This window comes from Sphaerodactylus townsendi, linkage group LG07 (assembly GCF_021028975.2).
Source record: "Sphaerodactylus townsendi isolate TG3544 linkage group LG07, MPM_Stown_v2.3, whole genome shotgun sequence".
Taxonomy (NCBI): Eukaryota; Metazoa; Chordata; class Lepidosauria; order Squamata; family Sphaerodactylidae; genus Sphaerodactylus; species Sphaerodactylus townsendi.
Window position 1 is genome coordinate 857241 of NC_059431.1, and position 20530 is coordinate 877770.

Consider the following 20530-nt stretch of genomic DNA (forward strand, 5'->3'; position numbering starts at 1 on the left):
AGGACTAATAAAAGGAAACACTTCTTCACGCAACGGGTGATGGCTGTTTGGAATATGCTGCCACAGGAGGGGGTGATGGCCACTCACCTGGATAGCTTTAAAAGGGGCTTGGACAGATTTATGGAGGAGAAGTCGATCTATGGCTACCAATCTTGATCCTCCTTGATCTGAGATTGCAAATGCCTTAGCAGACCAGGTGCTCGGGAGCAGCAGCAGCAGAAGGCCATTGCTTTCACATCCTGCAGGTGAGCTCCCAAAGGCACCTGGTGGGCCACTGCGAGTAGCAGAGTGCTGGACCACATGGACTCTGGTCTGATCCAGCAGGCTTGTTCTTATGTTCTTACTGTGTTCAGTTCTGGGCACGGCCATTTAAGAAAGATATTGATAATCTAGAGCAGGTCCAGAGGACGGCGACCAGAGGAGGGTGACCTGCTATTCTACACCACTGATGGGCTTTTATCTGGTGGATTCACTTCCCAGCTCCTACACTTGAAGCCTATTGGGTGATCTTGGTCACAGTTGTCTCTGAACTCTCTCAGCCCCACTGACTTCACAAGGGGTCTGCTGTGGGGAGAGGAAGCCATTCACAGCTTTGGATCAGTATCCCTAAGGAACTGCCTCTCCCCATGTCGCTCCACTAGGCCCCTCCGTTCTTCGGAGGAGAACCTATTGGTGATCCCTGGCCCTAAAATAAATCAGGCTGGCCTCTAAAAGGGCCAGGGCTTTTACAGCCCTGCCCCCCACCTGGTGGAACAGGCATTCAAGGGAGACCAGGGCCCTGCGGGACCTGCAGAGTTTCTGCAGGGCCTGTAAGACAGACCTGGTTAAGAACATCACTACTGTTCCATCTGGCCTCCTGTGGGTGCAAGGGTGGGGGGGGGGGAGGGATATGATATGGTTCCTGGTTTTATTAAGTGATATTTAGTTCTTTTATACTGTGTTTTAAAGCTGTGTTTTATGGTCGTTCACCGCTCTGAGCCCTTTGAGGGAGGGTGGTCTATAAGCCCAATAAATAAATAAAATAAAAGAGCTGGTAAGTCCCCCTGAGTCTCCTTACAGGAGAGAAAGGCAGGGTATAAATCCAAACCCTTCTTCTTCTTCCCCACTGGGGAACTAACAATTTTGCCAGATGGATTAAGCTTTTCACTGCCGCGAGGATCGACACCCCCCAGTCATTGAGATGCTAAGCAGCAGTGGGATGAGCGTAATCTCCAGATGGGCACGGGTGCCAGAGGTGGCACTCGGAGCCCTCTCTGTGGGCACGCGCACACAGAGTTCATCATGAGGGGGGCGGAAAATCACCACCACCCCCCACTCACACATCTAGGTTGGCCTGGGGCACACTGAAATACGACGCGGCGCCAGCACTCTTTACAGTGGGAGCAGGGGAGGACTCGGCTGAGCGGGCCTGCTCAGCCTTGCAGGGTGCTCCATGTGGCCGCTTCCTAAGAGAAGGCAGAGATGCTAGAGAGGCACAGAGCGGTGCAAGCGGAACTTCCTGGAGGCTAGAGCAGGCTGGCTCCTGCTCGAGCAGGTGGGGTGGAGGAAGAGGGAGCCAACTGGTTTTTTCTAAACTAAAACCTCAGCATTCAGGTTAAATTGTCGGGTTGGCACTTTGCGATAAATAAGTGGGGTTTGGGTTGCAAATTGGGCACTCGGTCTCAAAACGGTTCACCATCACTGTGCTACAGAAACAGCCTTCAGCTGCCTCGCAGCCACTGCACCAATTCAACCCCACAGACCATTTTCCAAACAAAACCGGGCCTCCGCCCCAGGCTACAACACGCCCGACTTTCTTCCGCCAGGAGACAGGGAGAAGTTCCCAAAGGACTAAGAAGAAAAAAGAAGCGGTTGAAAGACACCGGTCATTCATTATCCGCAGCCCCAGCCAGGTCTCCAGAGGTGAGGGACTGCCGCCGCCTTAACCCCCGGATTCGTTGCTTCAGCTCCCGCTTCCTTGGAAACGCAATCTAATTTTCGGTCTCACTTTCTAATGAATGCTCTCTAGGAGGAAAATGAATGCCGGCCCAAGGGATTCGCACGCGTGTCCCAGGCCAAAAGGCTAGCCTTTGTAGTGAAAATTAATCTTCTCTAGGGCAGGCAACCTTTTTATGGAAGTGAAATCTAACAAGTGTACTCCTGGCTGGAGGACCCAGCCTTGAGATAACAGCTCAAGTGTTATAACGTTCCCCAACCAAGGAGCAGCAGTGGCATAGGAGATTAAGAGCTCGTGTATCTAATCTGGAGGAACCGGGTTTGATTCCCAGCTCTGCTGCCTGAGCTGCGGAGGCTTATCTGGGGAATTCAGATTAGCCTGGGCACTCCCACACACGCCAGCTGGGTGACCTTGGGCTAGTCACAGCTTCTCGGAGCTCTCTCAGCCCCACCTACCTCGCAGGGTGTTTGTTGTGAGGGGGGAAGGGCAAGGAGATTGTCAGCCCCTTTGAGTCTCCTGCAAGAGAGAAAGGGGGGATATAAATCCAAACTCTTCTTCTCTTCTTTCTCAGAAAAGCATTGGGTTTTTTCCCCCATCAGCACACTGATCAAATAATTTGCACTTCACATAGCAAAGCTAAGTAACGAAGCAAAACAAAACTCTTACTTCCTAGCAAAAAGAATGATTACTTTCCTCTCTAAAGAACGCTAAGCTATTAAGTCCCATTTGCCACCAATTTCAACCACTCATTCAGACATTTTTAATGTACCATTTGTTTTCCTGTTGTCTCAGTCATCTTCAGGATGTTGTTGTTAGGTGAGTCACTATTACACACGGGGAACGGAAGATGATTTGTCGAAGGCTTTCACGGCTGGAATCACTGGGGTGCTGTGTGGTTTCTGGGCTGTATGGCTGTGTTCTAGCAGCATTCTCTCCTAACGTTTCGCCTGCTTCTGTAGCTGGCATCTTCAGAGGATCTTCAGAAGGCGAAATGTCAGGAGAGAATGCTGCTAGAACACGACCATACAGCCCGGAAACCACACAGCACCCCAGAAGATGATTTGCTCGCTGTCCTCAAGTGAGGAAAAGCAGGAGAAAAAGAGGAAGATCCAACTTAACAACAAGGAAGAAGAAGAAGAGTTTGGATTTATATCCCCCCTTTCTCTCCTGTAGGAGACTCAAAGGGGCTGACAATCTCCCTGCCCTTCCCCCCTCACAACAAACACCCTGTGAGGTAGGTGGGGCTGAGAGAGCTCCGAGAAGCTGTGACTAGCCCAAGGTCACCCAGCTGGCGTGTGTGGGAGTGCACAGGCTAATCTGAATTCCCCAGATAAGACTCCACAACTCAAGCGGCAGAGCTGGGAATCAAACCCGGTTCCTCCAGATCAGAGTGTACCTGCTCTTAGCCACTGCTCTTAGCCACTACGCCACTGCTGCTCCACAACCCTCCACAACCCTCCGATCTGCAAGACCGAACCAAGGCTGTTAATTGCAGGAGGATTTGGAGGTCATCCCCTCATATGGTGGCCGTCCAGTGAAGCCACCACTCAAGAGGTTCAACTTGAAATGGAACCATTAAATCAAGACGTGCATCTGGATTCAGCTCTCCCTGGTCCATCGCTCCATCTCATGACCTCTCAAGTCAACAGTACAGCATTTCCACTTCGGATGTACAAGGCGATTTGCAGAGGAGGGAATTCATTGTCAGTCGCCTTGAGCAGAGGATAGGCGGGGGTATAAATATTTTCATAAATAAGTTTCTAAATCCTCTGTGACCACTCCACTTCACGGCTCAAGGGTGGACAGAGCATCAGGAGAGCCAATCCTGATAAGACCTCTGGCCATTGGAAATGGATAGACAGTGCGATTCTCAACTAGGTGCCGTGGGTACCCTCAATTTTGGGTACTCATAAGCACGTCCCAGGGTACCAATGACAATGTTACTGCTCTGCCCCCCCCCCCCCTCGAATCAAATGGGATCTTTGAAGGGGGGTTGGAAGTTTCTGGGGTCCCTTTAAACCACACTTGAAAAACAGCATTGTTTTATTTGCCTGAAATTCGTGTGGATGGGGTAGATTTTAAACGGAGCTCTCCTTTTAAATCCTCCTCCTTAATCCATGTCAATTCTAGCAAACAAACAACGTGTCTGGAAATGCTGTTTTCCCGCCCCTCCCCCCGCTTGCCACTCCCCCCACCTACAGGCCAAAAACGGGAAAAAACTCTAAAAATGTAAAAAAAATTTCAAATGAACTCCTACAAGGGTACTCCTGGAGATATGAAGAATGCGAGGCTCAAGGGTACCCGCGATGTAGCCGAAGGTTGGGAAACACTGGGATAGACTATCGATAAAACTGAAGAACTTATCAAGAGAGACGTTTCTGTTGACCTGGTCGCATCTTGTTTCAGGAAGGGGCCATGTAGAACTGCTGGGGTGGGGTGGGTGGGTGGGTTTCAAGGTGCTGGAGAAGCTGCTTTACCAACAGTCCATTAAGGTCAATATTGTCGAAGGCTTTCACGCCCGGAATCACTGGGGAGTCGTGTAGTTTCCGGGCTGTATGGCCGTGTTCTAGCAGCATTCTCTCCTGACGTTTCACCTGCATCTGTGGCTGGCATCTTCAGAGGATCTTCAAAGGATCAGCCACAGATGCAGGCGAAACATCAGGAGAGAATGATGCTAGAACACAGTCATACAGCCTGGAAACCACACAGCACCCCAAGATCAGTTTTGTCTGCTCAGACTGGCAGCCGCTCTCCAGGGTTCCAGGCTGAGGTCATTCACATCGCCTACTGTCCGGTCCTTTCTAACCAGAGATGCCGGGGATTGAACCTGGGACGTCCTGCGTGCCACGCACAGCCATGCCATGCTCCACAGGAGCAGCAGTGGCATAGGAGGTTAAGAGCTCGTGTATCTAATCTGGAGGAACCGGGTTGGATTCCCAGCTCTGCCGCCTGAGCTGTGGAGGTTTATCTGGGGGATTCAGATTAGCCTGGGCACTCCCACACACGCCAGCTGGGTGACCTTGGGCTAGTCACAGTTCTTCTGAGCTCTCTCAGCCCCACCTACCTCACAGGGTGTTTGTTGTGAGGGGGGGAAGGGCAAGGAGATTGTAAGGCCCTTTGAGTCACCCACAGGAGAGAAAGGGGGGATGTAAATCCAAACTCTTCTTCTTCTTCTACTGAGCCACAGCCCCTCCCTTTCTGCATCTCGCACCTGAAGCCTGCTGATACAAAATGACAAGACTGGACGGTTTTGAACACATTCTACGCAAGGCATAGTTGCCCAGATCACAAAGGTGTTTTTAGGCCCTGTCAACTCTCACCGAAAGGTTCTTTGCTTAGGGCAGCACACCGCACAGAAGCTGTGGCATTTCGGTGCTTCACACCTGATCTTGTTTTGGTGCCCACGCAAAGCCTACAAGCCAGATCCACCACAAACACGCTGGCATGCAACCTTTCCACAATGTTACGTCTTCCGCTCGGAGCGCAGGTAAATGCTTCCCAGCAGCTTGGCGTAGGTGTAAGTGATGTCTAAAAACAAGTCGGGAACAAGACAGAATGTGCTTAAATTGGATTTCTGCTTTGCTGCTCCAGACAGTGGAAACAGCATTCAGGGAGCACCGGGGGGTGGTGGGTGGGGAGCCAGCAGGCTGTTGCCACAAGCTGCACGGGGAGGCTGAGATTCCTGGCTGGAACGGTTGCCGCATCTTACAAAAGAACCCAAACCCGACGGCCTGATTCTAAAATTAGCAAATCAAGATTAATTGCTTTGCTGCAGAACAAAGCTGGGGATGTGACAGTAATTAAGGTATCCGTCATCTGATACATACAAATGCACTGTTTTCCCCGCAAACCTCTTAAGGTAACAATGCCCTTGGTGGATCAGCCACAAGGTGTACCTAACTGAGCCTCCTTGTTTCCAACAGGGGCCCCTCAGATGGCACTGTACAAAAATTCATAAGCAGAGCGCGAATAGCCAGTTGGAAAAATACAAAGATTGAGAAATATATGGAGTTGGAAAGAAAAGTGATATTAGGAACATAAGAACATAAGAACAAGCCAGCTGGATCAGACCAGAGTCCATCTAGTCCAGCACTCTGCTACTCACAGTGGCCCACCAGGTGCCTTTGGGAGCTCACGTGCAGGATGTGAAAGCAATGGCCTTCTGCGACTGTTGCTCCCGAGCACCTGGTCTGCTAAGGCATTTGCAATCTGAGATCAAGGAGGATCAAGAGATCAGAACTTGCGGTTTTCCAGATAGCCCAGGAACTAGAATTCCCTTCAGTTCTGTCAGCATGGCCAATTGGCCATGCTGTAGGCTGATGGGAATTGTAGTTCCTGAACATCTGAGAGCCGCAGGTCTCCTACCCCGCTATAGATCGACTTCTCCTCCATAAATCTGTCCAAGCCCCTTTAAAGCTATCCAGGTTAGTGGCCATCACTCACCTCCCTGGCAGCATATTCCAAAACACCAATCACATGCCATGCATGTTCTCTCTTATTAGTCCTAATTCTTCCCCCCAGCATTTTCAATGAATGCCCCCTGGTTCTAGTACTGTGAGAAAGAGAGAAAAATTTCTAATATTGAAATGGTATAGAATACCAAAACAACTAGCATATAATATTGAAATGGTATAGAACACCAAAACAATTAGCATATAATATTGAAATGGTATAAAACACCAAAACAACTAGCATATATGATTAAAGGACTTAGTCCTAAATGCTGGCACTGCGGAGATCAGGAGGCATATTTTAGCCATATGTGGACGGAATGTATAGAAGTGAATTTTTTTTAGGACAACCGTAATGTTATATATCGAGAAACTGGTGAAGATTAATATTTATTTATTTATTTATTTATTTATTTATTTCTTAAATTTATATAATTTATATAATTAATATTGGGATAAATAAAGATTTAATGTTCACGGGTGTAATGGAGGATAGAAGGGTAGATAAAAAATATAGCTACATGTATAAAATAATGATCAAAGCAGCACATGCAACAATAGCTTTAGGCTGGAAAGAAAAGAAAAATGGACAATCCAGAAATGGTTGGAATATATCTGGGAACAAGTGACACTGGACATTTTCAAAATAATAACAAAAAATAAACTGTGGCAAGATAAAACAGATGCAAATTTTGAAGATATGGACAATATATGGACTGAAGGAAAGAAGCTGGAGTCAATGAGGAGATATGGGAGAAGAGATTACAAAGAATGAACTTACTGCTGTTTGATAAAACTATGAAGAAAATACAGGAGGGAAAAAAGGGAAAACTGCATTGTTTGAAAACGAATGAAGAAGAGTATTAATATAAAATGGAATATTCAAATGATACAATAAAAATTATTTTTTAAAAAATAAGCAGAGCGCGGTGCAGACATTCTCTGCTGAATGTGACTAGTACTTGGACAGACTGCGGTGAGTTCCAGTTTTACCGACCAGAGCTAACAGATGTCCTCTAGGAAGTAATCAAAAACCTTTGAGTTCATGGTCATCAGGAAACCTCGGGGCAACAAATTCTCCAAACCCTGCACACTGAAAGCACGCTTCCTTCCGGTTGTGATGGTTTCTGGCTGCGTACATGGTTCAGTAGTCTTGTTCTTAATATTTGCCATATATCTGTGGCTGGCATTTTCAGAGGTGTATCACAGAGAGAAGTCTATTACACACTGTGTCCACTTCTCTTTGTGATACGCCTTTGAAGATGCCAGCCACAGATGCAGGCGAAACGTTAGGAACAAGATCTACCAGACCACAGCCACGCAGCCCAGAAAGCCCACAACAATCAGTTGAGTCTGGACGTGAAAGCCTTTGACAATACACGCTTCCTTCCCTTTGCCCACACTTGTCGTATTTTTATAAAACTCTGAGGACAAACTCTGCCACTACCACTGCCCCCCTGCTTCTAAACAAAAGACCTCCAGTTGTTTTATCCTTCCTTTACAAGAAAGCCAACTGATTTCTCGCACTGAAGTTGCCTTTCACTGCTATATTCTGGTGGTATGTTCTTGAGTGTGTCTACGTCTGATATTTATGGTATCTTATGACCCATGGTTACAACATTAAATTGGATCGTCTTGTTGCGGATTGACTTGTGGCTAGCAACAAGCAATAGAGGGAAGGAGTAAAGGGGCTATTCTCTTAACAGTGGGTGTCAGGAGTGGAGTTCCCCAGGTATCTTGTGCTGGAACGGGGGGCTAAGTGGTTTGTTTGTGAATAGTCTAGAAACAGAGGTGAACAGCGGAGGTCAACAAGTTTACAAATGACACCAATTATTCAGGAGGGCGAAGATCAAAGCAGCTGTGAAGAACTTTAGCAGGAATCGACTGAATTGAGTGACTGAGCAACAACATGGCTAATTAAGTAAATGTACCGAGGTTCATACTAGCAGCAAAACATCCCACCTTTAAACACACTGGTATAGTCCAAGTTGGCAGCAGTGGATCAACTAAGGCAGTGATGGCGAACCTTTCCGAGACCGAGTGGCCAAATTGCAACCCAAAACCCACTTTATTTATCGCCAAAGCAGCCAACCACGGCAATTTCCAACCTGGAATGCTGAGGTTTTAGTTTAGAAAAAAACGTTAATCTGGGAGGTGCACGCTACTTGGGAGGAAGCCAGTGAAGCAACCGCAACTGGCAGCTTCAATGGAGTGAATCATGACCCTAGGAGGGTTTACCCATTGCCAGCAACCAAGTTTACTTCCCAGGTGTTGACTCCGGCCCAGCTAGCTTAGACGCGGTGGTGTGTGCGCGCAGGGGTGATTTTCCGCCTTCCACATTACGATGAACTCTGTGCGACGCAGCCCACAGAAAGGGCTCTGAGTGCTACCTCTGGCACCTGTGCCATAGGTTCGCCACCGCTGAACTAAGGGATCTTGGGGTTGTGAAAAGTGCTCTATGAAAATGATGACAGTATGCAGCGGCAGCAACAGAAGAAAAACTTTGGGGGCCATCAATAGGAAATGGACTGGAAGGGGGGAAAATCCCAGCCTGTATTTATCATGCAGCTGCATTTGGGATCTGCCCCAAGAAAGCAACACGTACTTTTGAGGGTGCTTGATATCCTAAGTATGCAGGCACCCTGGAGAATCAGGAGCAGCAGTGGCGTAAGAGGTTAAGAGCTCGTGTATCTAATCTGGAAGAACCGGGTTTGATTCCCAGCTCTGCTTCCTGGAGCTGTGGGAGGCTTGCCCGGGAATTCAGATTAGCCCTGTGCACTTGGCACACATGCCCAGCTGGGTGACCTTTAAGCTGCTCACAGCTTGTCGGAGCCTCCTCTCAGCTCCCACCCACTTAGCACAGGGTGTTTGCTGTTGAGGGGAAGGGGCAAGGAGATTTCTCATCAGCCCTTTGAGTCTCCTGCAGGAGAGAAAGGGGGGATATAAATCCAAACTCTTCTTCTTCTTTTCAAGGATGTAAGTAGACACTGATCGCGAAATGGGAAGCTCTTCCCAGAGATGCCTAGTTTCCCTGGAGACCCACGGGCGCAGATTTGGCAGAAGCTCTACTTGGGGGGTGTGCTGGGGAGACACGGAGCTACGGCCAGCGCATTCCCTTCACAGAAGCTCAGGACTGGGCGGTGGTCATTTTCAGAGAGCCGACAAGGCAAAGGTTTAACGGCGGATCGGCAAGAAACCCTAAGAGAGCTAGTTTGGTGTGTGGTTAAGAGTGGAGGACTGATCTGGAGAACCAGGTTTGATTCCCCGCTCTTCCATCTGGAGCCTGATAGGTGACTTTGACTCAGTCAGAGTTCCCTCAGAACTCTTTCAGTCCCACCTCCTTCACAAGCTGTCTGTTGCTGGGAAAGAAAAGGAGTTTGTAAGTCGCCTTGAGACAGGTAGGGTATAAATCCAAACTTCTCCTCTACTGCTTCTATAAATTAAGTTAAATAAACAGAAGGTGCTGTTTCATTTTTTTGGCCCTTCAGTACACTAGATACTCTTCAGTACACTAGATACTCTTCAGTACACTAGATACTCTAGGCCTCTTCGCTCAGTTGAGGCCAATCTATTGGTGGTCCCTGGCCCCTCAATGATGCAGCTGGCCTCCACGCGGGCCAGGGCCTTTACAGCTCTGGCCCTAGTCTGGTGGAACGCTCTTCCTCCAGCTGTCCGGGCCCTGCGGGATCTCGGCGAGTTCCGCAGGGCCTGTATGACAGAGCTGTTCCGCCGGGCCTTTGGAGGATCCAGCCGCTGATGGTGCCCCCCCTCTTTTCTTGGCCCCTTACATCTGGGTCTCTGTCACCTAATGGGATTTGCCGTCCCTCCCCCTTGGGAGAGGATTTTGAAAATGGGGTTGTCGGACGCCACTTATACCTATATTTATTATACTTACTATTTCTAGTCTTTTATTGTTTCTATCGCTGCTTTTAAAGGTTTTAGTTATTTTATGACTGTACTACGTCTATATGTTGTATACCGCCCGGAGCCCCCTGGGGATAGGGCGGTATAAAAATCCAAAGAATGAATGAATGAACGAATAAATAAATAAACAAACAAATAAATATATAATAAAAAAAATAGATAGTTAGTTAGTTAGCTTATATATTGCCTTTCCCCCCAACAAACACATACCTAAAACAATTTAAAATGTAGATGGTAACTAAACCATCTATTGTGTTTTGTAATTAGAACGCTGTGTTTTAACGGGGTTTAGTTTTAAAATGTACAGAGCCACAATTTAATTATTCTTGGTCAGGAGTAGGGAACCTGCGGCTCTCCAGATGTTCAGGAACTACAATTCCCATCAGACCCTACCAGCATGGCCAATTAGCCATGCTGACAGAGGCTGGTGGGAATTGTAGTTCCTGAACATCTGGAGAGCCGCAGGTTCCCTACCCCTGTTCTTGGTTGTTGTTGATTTTACCTTGTGCTCTGATTGTATACTTTGTGTTCACCGCCCTGAGCCCTTCGGGGGAGGGCGGTATACAAACATAATAAACAAACAAACAAACAAACAACCTAATCTTAAATACTAAAATTCCAGAAAATTCTTACAGCTACATCTCAATTGAAAGTCAGGATACTGACAAGCTGGAATGGGTCCAGAGGAGGGCAACCAAAATGGTAAACGGTACGGAATTCACGAGGAGAGACTTAGGGAGCTGGGGATGTTTAGTTTGGTGAAGAGAAGGTGAAGAGGTGCTACGGTAGCCATGTTTAGATATTTGAAGGGATGTCATGTTGGTGAGGGAGAAAGCTTGTTTTCTGCTGCTCCAGAGACTAGGACCAGGAATAATAATGGGTTCAAGGTGAAGGAGAAGAGATTCCACCTAATCATTAGGAAAAACTTCTTGACAGTAAGGGCTGTTGGACAGTGGAATGCACTACCTCCGAGTGTGGTGGAGTCTTCTTCTTCGGAGGTTTTAAAGAGAGGCTGGATTTTATTTATTTATTTATTTATTTCCTTAAGCTTTTATACCGCCCCATCCCCGAGGGGCTCTGGGCGGTGTACAACATAGGAATAACAATGTAGGATAATGAAAACATTTTAAAAGCAGCGATAAAACCATAAAGCTATTTCTAATAGATAAACCATAAACCCAATAAAATAGATGGCGTTCAACAGTCTATTTTAAAAGCTCCCTCCCCTCCCATAAAGGGGAGGGGGGGGCGTCCAGCATACTGATTATAAGTTCCCTCCCCCCCAAAAGGGAGGAATGGCGAGTCTCATTAGGTGGCAGTTGGCCCAGATGTCAAGGGCCAAAGAAGGGGGGCACCATCAGCGGCTGGATCCTCCGAAGGCCCGGATGATCATATGTCGGGAGTGCTTTGATTGTGTGTTCCTGAATTGCAGGGGGTTGGACTTGACGGCCCTTGGGGTCTCTTCCAACTCTGTGATTCTATGATTCTAAGTTGCTACCGGACCTAAATTGTAGCTGTTCTGCTGTGGAATAGCGCAGCTCCCCTCTGAAAACAGCTCCAGTAGTTGTGGAGTTGCTCCCGCTGTTTCTCATGAGAAATGAATGACACAGCTGCTCTTAAGGAATAATAGCTTCTGGCTTTAGGACCCCCTGCTTGTGTCCGTGTGGGAGGAAGAACTGCTCTCTAGGTTAAGGATTCATCCATCAGCTTCTGTCAGCGATGAACACAAGACCATTATCTTTAGTGCTGGAACGGTGTCACTCTCAGAATGGCCAACGATTAGTGCTTCCTTCCCTTCCTTCCTTTTCCAGTCAACAGAGTCATTTAGCGCCCTTGACGGATCAATACTGTTCATGGAGGGAGGCAGCGCCATTAGCACCACATGACAGGTGCAAGTCAGCTGATGTTGCTTCCCCAAACATATCATTCTTGGGACATCCACGAAGACAGCACATCAACGCCAAACCAATCCATTGACCTGAGGGCAGCAATGCTTGGGCTAACACTGCTGCTGCGCAGGGGAAATTATGCACCCGTTCACCTCGGTGCCTCAAATGATGGATTAGGCAACCATGTAAGAACTGTATTGTTGAAGGCTTTCACATAAGAATGTCTTGCTTGAAATGCATGACTTGTTTTCGTTTTGAATGAAAACCATTTGGGTTTCCTTTAACATACATGAACAACGCTTAGTGATGGTAAAACCAAAATGGTCAAAGGTCTGGAGTCCCTATGAGGAGAGACTTGAGTTGGGTATGCTTAATTTGGAGAAGAGAAGGTGAAGAGAAGAAGAAGAAGAAGAGTTTGGATTTATATCCCCCCCTTTCTCTCCTGCAGGAGACTCAAAGGGCCTTACAATCTCCTTGCCCTTCCCCCCTCACAACAAACACCCTGTAAGGTGGGTGGGGCTGAGAGAGCTCCGAACAGCTGTGACTAGCCCAAGGTCACCTAACTGGCGTGTGTGGGAATGTACAGGCTAATCTGAATTCCCCAGATAAGCCTCCACAGCTCAGGCAGCAGAGCTGGGAATCAAACCCGGTTCCTCCAGATCAGAGTGCACCTGCTCTTAGCCACTGCTCTTAGCCACAACGCCATGTTCAGATATTTGAAGGGATGTCATGTTGGTGAGGGAGCAAACTTGTTTTCTATGGCTCCAGAGACTAGGACCAGGAGTAGTGGGTTCAAGGTGAAGGAAAAGAGATTCCACCTAAATATCAGGAAAGACTTCCAGACAGTAAGGACTGTTTGACAGTAGAATGCACTGCCTCGAAGTATGATGGAGTCTCCTTCTTTGGAGGTTTTGAAAGAGAGGCTGGATGGCCATCTGCCAGGAGTGCTTTGATTGTGTGTTCCTGCATGGCAGGGGGTTAGACTTGATGGCCCTTAGGGTCTCCTCCAACTCTATGATTCTATGTTCGGGAGAAATTTTCAGTGAGGATATTAAATTCATGCAATATTAGCTGCAGTTCTCACAAAGGTTATTTGTGGTAAGACCCCCACCCCAGCCACATGCTGATATAGATGCTTGTCCCTGCATGAAATTATGACAGTAGAAGCACCTTAAAGAAGTCCTAGAAAACGATCACATGGACAAGCCGTGAAACCAGGAGAAATGGCTTATAATGAGTCCGTCCGGACTCCTGGGATAATGCTGCCATGTTCTGGCACTAAATGTTCAAGCAACAGAACAGAACAAGCTTGTATCAGATTGCTGGGGAACAGATAGTTATTTTTGTTCGCTTAAGATAAAACAAAGAAATGCTACAGTGCTTTAGAATTTAATCCACTTGAGAGAGACACACAGGTGACATGTTTCAGCTTTCCAGTAGACTTTGTTCTCCACCATGAAGGTGAAAAGACATCCGAAAAGTCACACAGAACACTGGGAGGGGAGGGCAGAGAAGATCTCAGTGGTTTGCCCTCAGACATTAGAGGAAACAGTGGTTTGAGAATGATGTCCAAATGCACGATGGTTTGATCATGGTGGTTTGATCATGATGTCCAAATAGTGGTTTGATCATGATGGCCAAACAGTGGTTTGATCATGATGTCCAAATGCAGATACTCAAACTATGGTTTGCTGGTGAATTCTGAACCGCAGTCCAGGCTGGCTTGTTAATTGTGGTTTCTTAAGTTGTGGGGAAACAACTAAAATCCTGTGTGAAAAGTTACCCAACGTACATAAACAGTATAAAGGTAAAAAATAGCCCACTGTGCAAACATCAAGCATCATGACTGACCCATGCGGTGATGTCACATCACAAAGTTTACTAGACCAGATTTTGTTTACGGCGTGGCTTGCCACTGCCTTTCCCAGTTGTCTACACTTTATCCTAGCAAACTGGGTACTCATTTTACCGACCTCAGAAAGATGAACGGCTGAGAGCCTTGAGCTGCCCACCTGGGGTATTACCCGGGGCCATTTTGTGCACCTTCACCCCCATCACTGGAACTGGAATCTGGGTTGTCTTGGGGAGTGCTTAATCAATCCCTGTTATCAAAAGTCCTGGTAGGTTCTGGTGCACTAACACTACTCTCTCCTCAACTGCTCCTGAAACCAAAGCTGGATCTTAGCTCTAGAGCAGGGGTCTGCAACCTGCGGCTCTCCCGATGTTCATGGACTACAAATCCCAATTGGCCATGCTGGCAGGGGCTGATGGGAACTGTAGTCCATGAACATCTGGAGAGCCACAGGTTGCAGACCCCTGCTCTAGAGTAATATTGAACCATCCCTGTGGATGGGCCACTGCTGCTGGTGGGCCGTCTATACGTCGCCCTGGTTTTAACCAAACTGGCATGGACATGTAGGGGGCTTCCATCAGGATCAAACTTAAGTCCATGAGGAGTTTGGACTGCCGAACTCCAGCTCACCCCTCCGTGTAATTGATAATAATTATTTACAAGCAAGGCAATTTTAATATTAAGGAATTGTAAAGTCATGAGGTGAACGTTAGGTGTATATGAAGGTTCAGGAGGTACTGATGAAGGTATACAAACAATTGTGTGTAACGTAATATAATGAAAACCAAGAAACGCGTCACACACTTAGACGGAGGTTGCACTTAACCAATATAATATGTACAAATACAAATACAAAACCTTTAATGGCATATAAAGAGTGGTAAAATACAGATTATGTTAAAACCAATTGACTAAAATTTACACAAAGGTTTCACTCTTGATCCAAGTGCCTTTGTTAAAAACCTGGCAACTGATTCAGTAGTGTGGGGATGATGGTCACTAAGCAGGTGTGAAACTATTTCCTTGTCTGATCTACCAATATAATATGTAATATATGATTTATTTTCAACAAATTCTAGTATGACAGTTCATACAGTATGAATATATAACATCCAAAAATAAGAAGACCATATCCATGGTTCAGCCAACTAAGAAATAGGTCCTATTTGCACCTGGTAATTATATTTTCAAAATATTTCTATATAGAAACCAAAGTTCATTTTCCAATTCAGAGATTATGTCCACGTTGATAACGACTTATAAAATCAATCACAATAAGTCTCTCAAATCTCTCAAACGCCTCACGCGTTTCAAAGCGTTTTCATTGATGTCTTCTTATTTTTGGATGTTATATATTCATACTTTATGAATTGTCATGCTAGAATTTGTTGAAAAGAAATAATAAATTACATATTATATTGGTTAAGTGCAACCTCCGTCTAAGTGTGTGACGCGTTTCTTGGTTTTCATTACGGTGCTGATGAAGGTAACAAGAAAAGTCGACGGAGACAAAAGAACAGGAAGAAGAAGAGACTGGATTTCTGGTAAGGAGACCCAAAGGGGTTTACAAACTCTTTTCCTTTCCTGTCCTCACAACGGACATCTTGTGTGGCTGGTGGGGCTGAGAGAGTTTGGAGAGGACTGTGACTAGCCCAAGGTCACCCAGCAGGCTTCATCTGTAGGACAAGGAAACTAAATCCAGTTCCCCTTAGATAAGAGGTCGCCACTCGTGTGGAGGAGTAGGGAATCAAACCTGTTCTCTAGATCAGAGACCACCGGTTTGTAACCACTACATCAAGCTGGTTCTCAGGAGCGGGGAAGAGGCAGGGCAAAGGAAGAGGCCTGTGATTAGGCAGGGGGAACTGAGTGGAAGGCAAGCCTGCGATGGCCAACTGAAGAAGAGCTGAGGCATGTTGGTATCCCAATTCCTCCATCTTAAATGAACGGTCCAGACCAGGGGAAATCACTCGCTGTATTGTATTAGTGAAGAAAAGAAGATAACCCTATATCAAAACAGGATGGCTCCCTATTTGTATTTTTTGACTAATCCTATGCAGAGAAGAGCCCTCACACTTGCTCGCTTCAATGTTTTCCCCTCCGCTTTGTTGCGTGGTAGATTTAACAACTTGGAAATGAGCGAAAGGGTATGCTCTTGTGGTGAACAACAAATTGAAACATTGGCACATCAACTGCTTTGCTGCCCTAAATCGGCTAATATCAGATCAAAATATTCCAATATTCTTTCTAGGATACCTAGTGAAATGGGAGAATCAGGTAGACTTCCTTTCCTTCTGGACAATTCTGACAATGAAATTTGTGAATTGGTAGCACGATTTTTACTGGAGGTGATGCACAATCAATAATTTATATTCTATCTTAAACCTTTGTATTTGTGTACCTTTTATCTCAGGTTTTTTATTGTGTTATGATTATTGTTATGCCAAATAAAGGCTTATTATAATTATAAAAGAAGATAAGAGTTTGGATTTATACCCCACCTTTTTCTCCTGTAAGGAGACTCAAAGGGGCCTACAAGCTCCTTTCCCTTCCTCTCCCCACAACAGACACCTTGTGAGGTGAGTGGGGCTGAGAGAATTCTGAGAGAACTGTGCCTAGCCTGAGGTCACCCAGCAGGAATGTAGGAATGCAGAAACACATCTGGTTCACCAGGTAAACCTCTGCCACTCAGGTGGAGGAGTGGGGAATCAAAGCCGGTTCTCCAGATTAGAATTCATCTGCTCTTAACCGCTACACCATGCTGGGGAGAACTAGCACACAGGGCTGTCATCTCCATTAGTTACAGCATCACCGTAGAAAACAATATGAGGGTGGACTTGTTCAATAAATGTACAGTTAAATATTAACATCCTTTAAAATATTTAAGAAGCATTTTTGTATGTTCTTCCCATAATCCCTTGCCCTCACTGTCTGTCTATCCTGTGTGTAATATCATTTAAAATATTTAAGAGGCATTTTAGTATTTTGTTCCCGTAATCTCTTGTCCTTCGTGTCTGACTATCCTGTGCCTAATATAAACCAGGGTATATATAAAAACCAGAAAAAGGGAGCAAGGTGGGGGACACCAGCTCAGCCAAAGGCGCTCTGGAGATCTTTGTTCGGCTGTCTTTCCCACGCTTACTGGCTATACCTAAGTAGGAGTGAGACAGATGTTTAAATAATGGTGATTTGTACATGGAAGTTTAGCACAGAATCTTTGGAGTCTAGTAAGAGAAGATAGCTGCAGACCAACTGGGATTCACAAACCATGCTGTGTGAAGGTACATCTGATAGGTGACCCTAGGTTTGTGCAGCAAAACACAGTTAAAACAAACTACAGCTTGTTAGGAGGGCTCAGGGGCGGAGTAAGGGGGAACTGTGCCAGGGGCATGCGCATGCCCTGCGCTGCCCACCCCACCCCAGAATGCCCCACCACGCCCCTACTGCGAAGCGCACCCAGGGCATCGCTCCCCCCTGCCCTGTTGGCGCTACACCACTGGGATGGCTGAATACAGCCAGGGACAGCTACTGCAGGATGGTACTTAAGAGATTCAACAGTGAGCAGGCAGGTCAAAATAATTTCTGGACCAAAAGGAAGTGGCTACAGTTGTCCAAGCTTTGGTAACCTCTAAGCTGGACTACTGAAGTGCACTTTATCTGGGGCTACCCTTGAAGATAGTCTGGAAGATGGAGTTGGTGCAGCTGCTGACTAAAACCCCAGGCAGTGCGCATATTACGGCAGTACAGAAGGATCTGCACTGGCTCCCAGTTTGCTACTGAGCTCAATTTAAGGTGATGCTTATTAACTACTAGCGGTACCTGGCCACGCGTTGCTGTGGCTTATTGTGGTGAAATGGGAAAGGAACAGTAGCAGCAAATCAATTGCAGAGGCCAGCAGTACGTGCTCATGGGAATGCGCAACCTGATACTGTGCGATGTCATTGATGTGTGTGACCACATTCCTTGGGGGGAATGGAAAGGCACCTCTCCCACACATCTAGGATGGATGGTCACGATCCTTTACCTGGGAGTAAGTTGGGGTGGTGGCAATGAGTGTTGCTTCTGAGTAAACCCTCTGAGGGGCGCGACGCAGCCATTCAAAGTATGTCACGGTTGCTTTATCAAACCCGGTTCCTCCAGATTAGATACACGAGCTCTTAACCTCCTACTGCCGTTCAGAAGGCCGGAAGGGGCCAAGTCAGCATGCCGGAACAAAGGGTCGGCAGCTCGTAGGGCCCAGCCTGCCGGCCCGCAAGCACCCTCACCCCACCTCGCGACCCCAATGATGCATGTGCGGAGATTTTCAGGTCATAGCCTGACAGGGAGGGCCGGAGGCCATGATTGCTGCTGTTGCCGCCGGCTTGATTTGTACCATGTGGGGGGCAATTCTGCAAAGGGGGGGGAGGCAGTAGTATTGTTGCGGTACCTCTGGGACGTGCTCATGGCACCCTAGGGTACTGCAGAACCCCAGTTGGAAATTGCTGCTCTAGGCTGATCCTGCACTGAGCAGAGGGTTGGACTAGGTGGATTGTACAGCCCTTGCAAATCTACGATGAGATTCATTTGCAGGCCAGTGGATTTGAAGCAATGTTTTAAGTGTTGCCTTGCATAGTTTACTTGAAATACAACCTTCTAAAAAGTTTTATATGGCACACTCTTCTTGAGTATTTTAAATGGAGAAGTGACTCAATTTTTGCTTGAGACAACAGAAGTGAGACCTTCATAGATGACTTCCCAAACCTCAGAGATCACCTGGCTCCTCTGCACATAAAACTTACCTAGCTTGACTTGTAGTGGGGATGGTTTGTAATTCATAGCTACAGTCTCTCCCTCTCGTGTATCACAGTCCCTGTCAGAGATGGACGCTGCCGTTGGGTCCTGTGGAAAGCAAAACAAACCCATTAGGGCTGCCTGGAAAAGGGAAGGTGTCACACATTCAACATTTCCCCACTGTGACAGTCCACTGGCTGCGGGGTGTGCTGGGGAAAGGACAAGCATGCTTGATTCAAATTCTAGTGGTTGGAACCAAGAGACCTTCAAGTGCACCTTGGGGTGAAGTCAGAGATTTTTAAAAGCGTTGGCCTTCAGACTTCTATGACGGATCACCCGGGCAACTGCAAACAGAACACTGGGGTTCTTGCATCTCTTGGTCACTGGGTCAAGTACAACCTGGCCTCGACCCGGGCCAGGGCCTTTACGGCTGTGGCCTCTGCCTGGTGGAATGCTCTACCTCCAGCTGTCCGGGCCCTGCGGGACCTTGGTGAGTCTACTTTAGGAGTCTGTAAAGGACGGGATATTCCACTGGCTTTTGGAGGAGAGCTGGGCAGCGGTCTCCACTGTCACGCCCGCGCTGAAACTGAGGCTGCCTGTTTTTCCATCTTGGTTGGGCCCTGATTCCATCTTGGGCCCTGCCTACTCCCTCCCCTTTTTTTGGCCTTCAGATTGGGCGTCTGTTTTTAAACAACTTCTGTTGTTTTAATCTATATTTATTGTTAGTAACTGCTGCTTAAGTTTTTAATGGGTTTAAGTTTTATGTTGTATTGATTTGCTGTCTCAGAGAACAGGCATATTGTGAGCCGCCTCGAGCCCTTCGGGGATGAGGCGGCCTATACATTTAACAAACAAACAAACAAACAAACCTATGCTAGCCATGGCCCGAACAATTAAACCGTGAAAGCAGGTAGGCAGACTATATAAAACACTTTGGTCGGTTCACTTTAGTCCTTAGCGGATATATTGATCCCAGCGTGCAGTTCATTCTGTGGTCTTGCAGAGTGCCGCTGTGTCAAGGTGATGACTCTAGAACTCATTAGAACCTCAGAAGAGCCCTGCTGGATCAGGCCCGTGGTCCCTCTAGTAAACATCTTGTCTCATACAGTGACAAACCTGTTCCTTTGGAGGTCCAGCAACAGGGCCTGGAGGCTGAGGCCTTCATAAGAACACCATAAGAACCCTGTAGAATATGACTCGTAGTCCATCTAGTCTAGGGGTCTGCAACCTGCGGCTCTCCAGATGTTCATGGACTACATTCATGGCATTGGTCATGGTGGCAGAGGCTGATGGGAATTGTAGACCATGAACATCTGGAGAGCTCTAGTCCAACACAGTGGCCAACCAATCCCTTGTGAGGCCCAACAACAGGGCCTAGAGGTTGACATTGTCTCAAAGTCAGCACAACCCCATCAGGAACCTCTCCTAACCAGCACCCATTGGGATGGCTCTAAGCACACTGTCTCACACACACAGCTGTCAGGTACAGCTCCCGCCCTCCCTGGCATCACATCATCCAGGCCCCAAGGCCACACCTGGGCAGGAGGCAGCATCCTTTCATAGATCTGACATATGTTAATGGACCTTCTGTCCTTAATCACTGTGCTTGGTAACATAGCTAAGTAGGCGACCTCGCCAAGGGCCCCCAGAAGTGGGGAAGGAGGAAGGAGTAGGATCTGGGCACCATCGCTTGGCCTTGAGACATTCAGAA

General features: G+C 47.1%; 1 protein-coding gene across 2 annotated transcripts in view; it reads right to left on the minus strand.

The window, feature by feature from the left end:
* FAM219A (family with sequence similarity 219 member A) overlaps nucleotides 1–20530 on the minus strand; it is a 92187-nt gene that overhangs the window by 23051 nt on the left and 48606 nt on the right. For both annotated transcript variants that reach the window (XM_048502832.1, XM_048502831.1), the window contains exon 2: nucleotides 18828–18927. In XM_048502832.1, coding sequence (XP_048358789.1) covers nucleotides 18828–18927 — 100 coding nt within the window. The remainder of the gene's footprint in view (nucleotides 1–18827; nucleotides 18928–20530) is intronic.